This window comes from Megalobrama amblycephala, linkage group LG16 (genome assembly GCF_018812025.1).
Source record: "Megalobrama amblycephala isolate DHTTF-2021 linkage group LG16, ASM1881202v1, whole genome shotgun sequence".
NCBI lineage: Eukaryota > Metazoa > Chordata > Actinopteri > Cypriniformes > Xenocyprididae > Megalobrama > Megalobrama amblycephala.
Window position 1 is genome coordinate 1,854,984 of NC_063059.1, and position 12,063 is coordinate 1,867,046.

General features: G+C 39.3%; 1 protein-coding gene across 1 annotated transcript; it reads left to right on the plus strand.

Moving 5' to 3' along the window:
* The first annotated feature begins 2,457 nt into the window (after nucleotides 1–2,457).
* On the plus strand, nucleotides 2,458–4,313 carry LOC125249476 (E3 SUMO-protein ligase ZBED1-like). Its single transcript, XM_048161776.1, has 3 exons — nucleotides 2,458–2,737; nucleotides 2,851–3,926; nucleotides 4,026–4,313. Exons 1-3 carry the CDS (start codon nucleotides 2,458–2,460, stop codon nucleotides 4,311–4,313), a joined length of 1,644 nt encoding a protein of 547 aa, XP_048017733.1.
* Nucleotides 4,314–12,063: the final 7,750 nt, after the last annotated feature.

Consider the following 12,063-nt stretch of genomic DNA (forward strand, 5'->3'; position numbering starts at 1 on the left):
TATGCTTGTTCAGAAAATGTACATTATTTGACACTGTAATTTGTAAAACTTTGTTGGATGTACCTCCGCTAGGGGGGTCCGGGGGAATGCCCCCCCGGAAGAAAATGTTGTACATTTTAAGGTTAAATGCATCAATCTGTGCACTCTGGAAACTCAAAATTAAGAGCTTCAACCCATGTACAGTGTGCAAACTGAACAAAGAAACAGCATTGACTTGTACCTGGACATTAAAAAGGGTTCAAACATTTTTTTTTACAATACTTTTGTACTCATTTCTTTTTAAAAGATATATCCTTGAGCTTTTATTTTGATCACCAGCTGATCGCGTGCGCAAATGCGCTCACTTCTCTTTAAAACATGCAGCACAGACAGACTGTATATACTTAATCACTGTCTTTTGCTGGTTTATAAAGGCACAAAGCCATATCACAGTTTCGATTTTAGTTCATTGGCAAACGTAGTATGTTTTAAATTTTCAGTTCATTATGAAACGGTGGCGGCAGCAGAGGGTCATTAATGGAAAACACTGAATGAATGTATAGCTGATAAATGTGCTAAAGTTGTCATATCGGTTGTTATATAACAAAACGTATATAACGTACTCGGTTACTTACGTAACCTCGGTTCCCTGAGAGATAAGGGAACGAGTGTTACGTTGCAAACGCTATGAGAAAACTCCTTTTCTCGAGAAAATAACGGCCATGGTGTGTAAAGCAGAAGCAGCCTGTCCAGCGGCGGAGTGTGCACGATCCGGGAGTGCTGAAGACGTTCTGCGCGGCTTTGATGGGTGCGCGGCCACAAATGGGCGGCGACCGCTTCTTCCAGTGGCAGGAGCTTCACATATCCTTTTTCCTCAGCGCCCTCAACAAATAGAGCGTTAACTGTACGTGCACACAGCCGCCGACTTGAGCTGCAAAGAAGCTCTGGCCGCTTTGTCAAAGACGCTTGTCAAAAAGTACGGGGAAGCTTGACGCTTTGGCCGCTCTGTATATTGAGTGCGCGCGCGCGGCCGGGGCTCACTCGCTCTCTCTCTCTCTCTCTCTCTCTCTCTCTCTCTGCTCGTGTGCGCTGAAAATTTCATATTTTGGTATGAACATTAACCCACCAGTGTGGCGGATAACCTTTTGAGATTTGCTCGCCAAACGGAAAATCTACCCCCATTTGGCGCTTGGCGGGTGTTAATTTCGGACCCTACATGAGACTATTTTTATTGAGCAATTTAGCTAGCCCACATCATAACGCACGTCAGACAACATTTGCAACTATAGTTGAAGTCTGTAACTTAGTCTCGGCACACAGACTGATTAGGCAAGGCTACGTCTGTAGTGACAAGGCTCACCATTTTATTATTTGCTTACCTTGATTGTCTTCCAAACTTTCACACTCCGACTCCGAACTCTCTCTGAACTTCTCACACACAACTGACGTATCAGGTGCAAGGTTTTCAGCCAATCAACGATCAGAGAATACTGCAGTGAGAACGTTGTAGGGAGATGTAACAGCTGTGGGCCTTAAACTCCTCTCTGTCATTAATACGCTGTGGTCAGAAAGTAACGGATTGAGAGGGGAGAAAAATGGATTTTGGCGTGACATTTCTGAGAGCGTGAGATTGATGCTGAAAGCGTGAGTGTCACGCCAGATGCGTGAGAGTTGGCAACCCTGAGTAATGTCCTTAGCTGGCTGGAATCCTGCAGCACTCCTGGGCCCGGTTTTTCAAAAGGTTTAATCCGGATAAAATTGATCCGGATTTAGTAATCTGTTTTTTGCGATCCGTGATCACGTAATCCATCTTACTTTTGGAGCCAATTTTTTAAAGCAACATCGGATTGGATCAATCTGATCCGGATAGGAACTTTTCAGGATCACCAAATCTGGATTTCCAGTGCTCTACGGAGGCCCTAAAGGGACATGTTGATAGAAAGAATATGGGTTTTGAATTAAATATATTTTTGTTGGATATTTACAGCTGTTTAGGGATTGTTTTATGGCACCAAAATTTCTTTTTTACTTTAGAGTAGGTTACCAAAAGGTTAAATATGTAGACTAATGTCTGCATTTAATTTATTACTTTAACAGTTAAACTAATCAAGAGCAAGATAAAAATGTGTATGTATATTACATGATAAAAAATGTTGTATTTTTTGACTAGTTTTAAAGTTTTACTACATTTTCCTCCTGGAATCCACCTTGAAATCCTACCCCCTGTTGGGATCAGGATAATCCTGTTTTTTTGGATCAAAGTGATCCAAATCCTACAAAAAAGTTCTGAAAAACCCAAACTAAAGGTTTGATCCGGATCAAAACCAAGATTGGATTACGTGATAAACAGTCCCGCGGAACAAATCATTGTTAACTACATAGACCATGATCCTTTGCGCTGTGTCGTCACAACAACCGTTGTTAAGCCAATAGGATTGCACGCTGCACACTGTCCACACAAGCTCACAGCAAGCCAGCATGGCCGACAGCGATACTTGTAAGGATGAAAACAACAAAACCGAAGATGAGATTGTGCCAGCCCCTGCAGCTTTTAAATCAGATGTCTGGAAACATTTTGGTTTCGCCGTGTCAAAAAACGCAAAAGGAGAGAAGGTGGTGGACAGACAATGGACTATGTGCAAGCACTGCCACAGTAAGCTGCGATACAACACAGGAAACACAAGCAACATGCAAAGTCATCTGACGACCCATCATCCCGAAAAGTTTGCAGATTCTCTCACAAAGAAAGTCCTGTCCGGTCAAAAAAAAAGGCATTTTCAACAACTATGCCACACAACAGCGCAAGGGCTCAAGAAATCACGAGGTACATCGCGGAATACATAGCGTGTGATTTACGTCCCTTTTCTGCAGTAGATGGCAAAGGATTTAAAAGGTTAGTGGCCAAGCTTGAGCCGAAGTATCAAATGCCGTCGTGGGCTCATTTTAGTCAAACTGTGTTCCCTGCTCTTTACCGTGAGACAAAAGAACGTGTCATGTTGAACCTTAAACAGTCTGAGTGCATTGCTATTACCACTGATGGGTGGACTTCCAGAGCGACTCACAGTTACATCACTATTACGGCACATGTTTTGACGAGTGAATGGGAAATGCAGAGTTACGTTTTACAAACTAGACAGCTTAGCGAATCACACACTGGCGTAAACATAGCCGAAGTCCTTAAATCTGCAGTCAAAGAGTGGGGGCTGGACAAGATTGGAACAAGGATCGCTGTTGTTACTGACAACGCAAGCAACATGCGAGTAGCAGTAAAGGAAGCCGAACTGTCCCCTCACATACGGTGCTTTGCGCACACACTAAACCTGGCCTCCCAAGCAGGTTTAAAGGTCAACGCAGTGAGCCGCCTCCTTGGTAGAGTCAGACGTGTAGCTAGTTTTTTTCACCGCAGTTCTACAGCCACAGCCGTGCTGACCACCAAACAAAAACTACTCAATCTCCCTGTACATAAACTCATTATTGATGTAGTGACAAGATGGAATAGCTCTCTGGACATGGTGGAGCGCTACCTTGAACAGCAACAAGCTGTTGCTGCAGCCCTACTGAGTGATGAACTGAGACACAAGTCACGTGAAATTGACACTTTGGACGCATCTGACATTGCAAATGCAGAGGATCTTGTGAAGATTCTTTTACCAATAAAAAAGGCCACAACTGTTCTCTGTGATGAGTTGCAACCAACAATATCTCTCATTTCACCACTAAAACAAATGATTCAAGACAGCATGGCCACAGATAATCACGACTCAAATGCCATTGCTCTGATGAAGGTAGCCATTCTGAAGGATCTTACTGACAGATACCAAGGAGAGGATGAAAAGTTTATGCAGGAGAGCAGTGCTTTTGATCCATGCTTTCGGACCTTGCAACATCTAGGCAGTGGAGAGAGAGAGGACGTCTTTGAAAGAAAAGCATCACAGATGCAACAACAGGTAAAAAATGTTAACGCTGTGCCATATAGAAAATTGAGAGAAATACAATAAAATGTAACAAAATGCTAATATAATGTCTTTTTATCATTTATGAACCAGGACCAAGATGTGCTGCCCAGGAGCCCACATCCAGCAGATCTGGACGACAGCAGTGCGAGCTTTGTGCCTCCTCTTAAGAAGCATGCCCTTGAGGACCTCCTTGGCTCTTCTTTTAGCAGTAATCAAGTCACAGGTGGAATTCAGGCAGAAATTGACTCTTACTGCAAAGAAGCATTAGTTTCTCTGTCTGCTTGCCCTCTTAAGTGGTGGAGAGACAATGCAGGGCGGTATCCTATTCTGTCTTCATTAGCAAAGACCTACCATACCCGCTACCTCGGTGCCCAGTGAAAGGGTATTTTCAACAGCAGGGGATATTGTAAATGCCCAGAGGTCTCTTCTTCTCCCTTGCAATGTAGATCTTTTGATCTTTCTAAAGAAAAACTTGAACATTAGCTAAAGGATAGTTCAGTGTTTTTCAGAAGGCTTTTTGCCAGACTGTTTAAGGATTTTTTTTACTGTTTTTTTTTTCTATATTTTGATATATTTTGATATTTCTGATGAAAAACGTGAACATAAGCTAAATGATAGGTCAGTGTTTTTTTAAAAGGCTTTTTGACTGACTATTATTTAAGTTTTGAGTTATGTTTCTAAATACCAGTTTTAAAAGGTTGCTTTTATTTGCCTTGCACATTTAAACCTGACTTAACTTGATCTTTATTTGCACTTAAAGGGAATTCCCTATTGTTTACAATTGTTCTAGTTGCTTCTTAACTTGAACATTGCACAGAAGAATCAGTTATGCAACCAAATATTACTATACAGAATATTGATGTTCCTGACTACAACTTGCACTTTAAAAGCACTATGTGATCAGCGTTTTATGTTGTCATGGATCCATAAATACAACAATAAATTGCCTGTTGACTGGCAAAAGCAGAATAAATGTCAGTATTTTTTCGCTATTATCATCACAAACACTATCGTGAGCTATTTAACAATACCGTGAGCTTTTCCACAATATCGCAATAAATATCGTACCGTGAGGTCAATATCGAAATTGTATCGTACCGTGAGATTTTGATATCGTTACATCCCTATTAATCACACGACACACGGAGCTGCTGCTGCTTCACATCAGTCTGTGTATTATTTGAGCAGCGCGCCCCCCTCCCCCCTCAGGTGAACGCTTTCAAGGCAAAAGTAATCAAATGATCAGTGATCGATCGTCAGACAAAAATAATATATATAATGTAAAATACATTATTAAAAAAACATATTCAATGTCAAAAAATGTTTTTATTTTTGTAACCACCACATATGCTTCCACCATTTTGGGGTGAAAGCGAGTGTCAGTCCACTAATTTCTATGGCAATATCAGCTGCTTTGTTAAAAAACAAACGTACATTAAAGCTGAAATCCAACCTGAATGATGACAACACAGAATAAAATACTATCACTACTGATCATCAAATCCTTTTTACAGTTTATTTTACACACTTTGTGTTTAAGTCTTCCACTTTTTTCTCAAACATTTGCTCTCTAGAAACTCAGTCAGTTTGGGTTCAAATTCTTTAAAAGGCTTATAAACACTGAATTATTACCAACATATGGAATTAAATTAAGGACATGCATCAGAAAAATTGGGAATGTTGGACAATAAATATATGACTCCATCTCCCATCATTCTCCCTACCTGCACTCACTTCCTCATTACCCTCCTGCTGTTCACGGATTCCCTGCACCTGGCTGAGAAGCGACGGGTGGAAAACGATGGCTGTTCTCAGCAACTGCGGAGTAGGAACGACTGGACTGTGAATGGACAGAGGATGGCAGAGGGAAGTGACGGATCAGGAAGTGAATTAGGAATGGAAGTAGGTGGCGGGAGAAATGAAGTATGGAAAACTGTGGAAAAGGCAAATAGCAATAGAAAACGTAAAAAAACGAAATCAGAAAAATATAAATTCTTATTCAGAAGAAACCGATAATGAACAAATTCTAGCCACAACAGCAAGTAAAAACGAGGAGTACAAAATGTGATTCAGGAGGGAGCATCATTTGGTGAGTGGAACCCGGTTAGTTTAACCAAAGCCATAAACAAATTGGTTGGAAATGTGATAGGTGCAAGAATATTGAGGAATGGAGCACTGATGATTTTTTGCAGGGATGTTGAAGAACAAGGGAAGGCGATTCGTCTTAATAAGATTGAGGGTAAGCGAGTGCAAGGATCATTGATCAAGAATAGTAAAGTTCGAGGAGTAATTTTGGGAATACCCACAAATATGTCAGATGAACAAGTAAAGGATAATGTGGAAGGAGCATCGGTAGCAGAGGCAAAATGATTGAAAACATCACGTAATGGTGAAAAATGTGACAGCTTATCCGTAATGTGACAGCTTATCCGTTCCAAGGAAGCAATGCCATCTAAAGTATATATAGGATATATGTGCTATGAGGTCAGACCTTATAATCCACCGCCTTTGAGGTGCTTTAAATGTCAAAAATATGGACATGTAGCAGCTGTGTGTAAAAGCAAAGATGTGGAAGGTGCGCTGGTGAACATGAGTATGGGAAGTGTGCGGATGGAGCTAAGCTAAAATGTTGTAACTGTGGAGGGGAGCACAGCTCTGCAAACAGAGGGTGTAAGGCCAGTAAGAGAGCTGTAGAGGTACAACGAATTAAATCATCTGACGGGATCACATACGCTGAGAGCAGTAAAGAGAGTAGGTGGGCAACCAGACAAGAAAATCACTAAACAGGTAAGTGCAGAGAGTAGCAAGTCAAGACCATGTGAGGGATGTGGCAAAATCAAAGAAGATACTCTGATAGTAGGGAGAAATGAGTTTGTTCTATTCATGGTTGAGGTGATAAACTGCTCTGCACAAACAGAAAAGAGAACAGAAAAAATCAAAATAATAGTTAAAGCAGCAGAAAAGTACTTAGGAATTAAGGGGTTAGTATGGGAGGAGGTAGAAGAAATATTAAATGGAGGAATAACAAGCACACAAGCACTATCATGGGGTGGTGGCTCTTCATGATCTTAACTATACTGCAATGGAATGCAAGGAGTCTAATTTCTAATGGACAAGAATTTAAAAAAAATATCTTTCAAACATACAAGATAAACCCAATATTATATGCATACAGGAGACATGGCTAAAACCACAGTGGGACTTTGTGAAACAGGGGTACACAGCAATCAGAAATGATAGGGTGAATGGAAAAGGTGGTGGGGTAGCAACATTTGTGTTGAATGGGACAAGGTTTAGTCAGGTGAGGATAGAAAAAGAGCATGCAGTAATAGCAGTAAAAATCTGGACGGGGAAAGGTGAGATAACAATAATTAATTATTATAACCCTTGTAATAGATTAACTATAGATAAATACTGTGGGTGGGCAGACATGGGATAAAGTGATATGGTGCGGTGATTTTAATGCACATAGTGCACTATGGGGAAGTAAAAAGACAGACGCTAATGGATTAATTATAGAAGAATTTATTGTAGAAAAGGTATTAGTATGTATGAATGGTGGAAGTGGCACCAGATATAACAGTGGTCAAAATACAGAAAGTGTAATTGACTTAACATTAGTATCGCAGGAAATAGCAGGTATCGTCAGATGGGAGGTGCTAAATAAAACATCAGTAGGTAGTGATCACTATCCTATAATAGCCAAGATTGGAATAGACGTTTATCATGAGGAAGACCCAAGAATACCGAGATGGAAATTAGATAGAGCAAACTGGGAAACATTTCAAATATTATGTAAAAATAAATGTGAGAGTTTAGACATAGAGGATTTGTCAGATGTGGATGAATTTAATAAAAAAATGGTGGAAATTTTTATAAAGACAGCAGAGGAAACAATACCAAGGAGTACAGGGAGCAGAGAGAAAAGGAATGTACCATTATGGGATGTAAATTGTAACTATGCTATTAAAAGAAGAAACAGGGCATTCAGGCAGTTAAAAAAACATCATTCACTAGAGACATTAATCCATTATAAAAGATCTCAGGCTATAGTTCGAAAGACAATAAGAATAACAAAACGTAAATATTGGCAGGAATACTGTACTAAGATTGGAAGAGAGACATCATTGACTGAGATATGGGGAATGATTAGAAAGATGAGTGGAATCAGAAGGAACTATATAATGCCAGTATTAATAAGTGGCAATAAAACAGCAGTTAGTAATGTAGATAAAGTAGAAATGTTAGCAGAAGCATTAATTAAAGTACATAGCTCAGATAATTTATCGATCAGAGCCAGACAGTGCAGAAACAACACTCTTGCTCTGAATCCAGGGATTAATATACAAAAGAGCACAATAACAGATGATTTAGATGCACCATTTAGTTTATTTGAGTTAAAAAGGGCTATATCAAAGACACGGCAGTCATCTCCGGGGAAGGACAGTATCTGTTACAGTATGTTAGCACACTTGGAAAATATTGCACTTAATGTAGTTTTAAGATTGTTTAATAAGATATGGGAAGCAGGCAAAATACCAAAAGCATGGAAACAATCAATAATAATACCAATAGTAAAACCTGGGAAAGATCCATCAGACCCTTCAAGTTATAGGCCAATAGCACTTACATCACAGTTAGGGAAAACCATGGAACGTATGGTGACCGATAGATTAACATTCTTTTTAGAAAGCAGAAATTTATATTCACCATATCAAAGTGGGGTTCGTAAAGGGAGAAATACAATGGACTCTTGTTTATGCCTGGAGTCTGAAATTAAAAAAGCTCAGACAATGGGGAGGTAGTGGTAGCTGTTTTCTGTGATATTGAAAAAGCATATGATATGTTGTGGAAGGAAGGGCTACTTATTAAATTAAATAAGTTAGGTGTTGGTGGTAAACTATACAACTGGGTATTGGACTTTTTATTTGACCGGGCAATAGAAGTCAGGGTGGGCACAGAATATTCAAAAATGTATAAAGTTGAAAATGGTACACCACAAGGCAGTGTGTGTAGCCCAGTGCTATTTAATATCATGATTAATGATATATTTGAAAAGGTTGAAAAAAATATTGGGAAGTCTTTATACGCAGATGATGGGGCTCTATGGATAAGAGGACGAAATTTGAAATTCATACAGAACAAAATGCAGGCAGAAATTAATGAGGTGGAACAGTGGGCAAATAAATGGGGTTTTAAAGTGTCTGTTGCAAAGACAAAGGTGATATGTTTTTTTTAAGGAAGCATAAGGAAGGGTCATTAAAATTATATGACCAAATACTAGAGCAGGTCAAGGTTGTAAGATTTTTGGGAATATGGTTTGATGAGAAGCTGACTTGGAAACAGCACACTGATAAGGTCAAAAACAAATGCAAAAAAAAACAATAACTTTTTGAGATGTTTGTCAGGAAGGGACTGGGGAGCCACTACAACTTCACTGCTAAAGATATATCAGGTTTTGATGAGATCTACAATGGATTATGGATGTATAGCGTATATGTCAGCAGCAAAGTGTCATCTAAAAAAATAGATATGGAACAGGCACAAGCATTAAGGACGTGTAGTGGAGCATTTAAGACATCCCCAGTAGCTGCTATACAAGTGGAAATGGGGGAACAACCATTAAGGATAAGAAGAACAAAAATAATGTTAACATACTGGGTTAATCTTCAGGGACACTATTGTTCTCACCCAACTAAAGCTATCTTAGGGGAATGTTGGGAACACAATGAAAGCAACTGTTTACATTTTGGATAGGTGGGGGATGCTAAAGCAGAAAGCATTGGCCTGTGCAACATAAAATATTGTCCTACTCCATGGTTATTTATAGATCCATTAATTGACTTAAATATACAACAACAAATTAAAAGGGAATGCAAACAAACAAACACAGGAAGAATAGCAGAAAGATACATAGAGCAATATTATACAGATAAGCTCATTGTGTTTACTGATGGATCTAAAGACCCAGAGAACAGGAGCTGCCATGTACATCCCAGCTAACAAAATAAGCATGAAGAAAAGAACCCCAGATCATCTCTCTGTGTAGACAGTTGAACTTATAGCCATTCTGATAGCGTTACAATAGGTAGAAGAAAACAATGAAGGCAAGGTAGTCATTGCATCAGACAGTTGGGCCGCACTCACCAGTATCAAATCTGTGACGTCATGTAGGCTAGATTTGATATATAATATTCATCAATATCTGTATAGAATGTTCCAAAAGGGATTGACTGTCTGCTTTATTTGGGTTCCTGCTCATGTAGGGGTAGAGGGAAATGAAGATGTAGATTTAATGGCAAAACAAGTGCTCAAAGTAAGGTCAGTTGACATGCAAATCCCATTAAGTAAAGCTGAAGGTAAAGCATTCATTAAAGAACAAATGCAAAATAAATGGCAAGAATATTAGGAGTTAAATGAAACTGGTAGACATCTCTATAATATACAAAAAAATGTTGGTTTGAGGAAAAAGTTGGGCAGGAGCCGAAAGACAGAGACAGTCATTACCCGTCTAAGAATAGGACATACAGGGCTTAATTATTCACTTTACAAAATAGGTAAACACCCAACGGGACAATGCACAAGATGTAATGGTGCAGAGACAGTACAACATGTGCTGATCGAGTGTAGGGGATATGTGGTGGAGAGGAAGAAATTAGCAGAAGTTGTAGATAAAAGTTAAACTCAAGTTCACAGTAGAGAATCTCCTTGGGGATAAAGCATGGGAAATATCCCAACATCTTATTAAATATCTGAAGGAGACAGGACTAATAGAGAATATAGTTTTGTTTTTTTTGTTTTTTTTTTTTAATTTTTATTTTAGCAATCTGCCAATCTTCTGATCCACACTCCAGTCTAGTAGGTGGCGGTAATGCTCCTAAAAGCTGAAAGTAAGTAGAATAGGAAAGGTGTAGGACATACAGCGTAAGCTTTTTGAAGAGTGCGGAAACTGGAAGTACGTTCAAGGTGATATTTTTGTGTTTTATTTTTTTCGAAAATGTCAGATTGTTTCTCTAGATAAGACTCTTTTTCCTCGTCTGGGATCATGTAGAGCTCTTTGAAGCTGCACTGAAACTGACATTTGGACCTTCAACCCGTTGAACCCCAGTGAAGTCCTACTATATGGAGAAAAATAAAATGGATAAAATGCATAAAATGGAAATACTCAAAGTAGGCTTTCCAACTACGTTGGATTCCACAACTGGTAAAATAAAACATGTATAAGACAATACTGTTACAGTACAGATGGCTCGGAGACAGAAGATCACAGTTCAGGTATTTATTGACACAAGCAAGGTATAGTCGAACACAGGTAAGTAATGGTGCAGTAATTCAGAGTGATAGATGAATGAATAATGATACTGTCCTTTTGTGAATTGCAGGGTGGATATCGGTGAAGATCGCTAGAGCAGTTGAGAAGCTGGAGACAGGTAACACTCACACACCCAAAGGAGACATGAGGTAACTTGGGATCGCTGGAGACAGGTAAGTAACAATGGAAGTCCTTAAGGTAAGCATTCCAGAATAGTCCTTGTTGCGAACGAGATCGGACGGTGAGTGACTGTGTGTGAGTGTCTTTTATGTGTGGGTTTACTGATGAGGTGATTGCGTGCAGGTAGTAAAAACATTTAAAGTGCTCTATTTTCGCACACTAATTTTGTACTACTAAAAATTCTTCTTTAGTTCTTCTTAAGATAATATTAAGAACATCTAAGTGTACTCAACTGTGCTATTTTGAGACACCATGAAATATGTGCTTTTAAAGTCCACGTGAACCGAAAGTTGCAAATAACTTTTCTCCAGTGTTGTGACGTATTTCCAAGTGAAACGGAATATTGAATAGAGGGCAGAGTTTTACTTTAGCGCTCCTCCTCTCCATCTCTTGCTCATAGCAGACTAACGGCTGGAGGGGAGTGGTTTACGTGTTTTCAACCCAAGCCGTCAAACTGACGTTATCTGAGAAGGAATGCCATTCCAGACCGGAAGTAACTTTTCAGATTTTGATAAAAGATTACCACGACGATTTTTTTTCTGTGTTTTATCTTGCATGGATTAATTGTTCACCACAAGACTAGTAATATGCAAAGTAAATAAGGTCAATTTTGATTTAGTGTGTACTTTAATATCT

Excerpts from the sequence above, each read along its gene's own strand:
- LOC125249476 (XM_048161776.1), top strand. The coding sequence starts at position 2,458 with ATGGCCGACAGCGATACTTGTAAGGATGAAAACAACAAAACCGAAGAT. Across the intron at positions 2,738-2,850 it reads CACAAAGAAAGTCCTGTCCG|TAGATGGCAAAGGATTTAAA; the intron begins GTCAAAAAAAAA and ends CCTTTTCTGCAG. Across the intron at positions 3,927-4,025 it reads CATCACAGATGCAACAACAG|GACCAAGATGTGCTGCCCAG; the intron begins GTAAAAAATGTT and ends TTTATGAACCAG.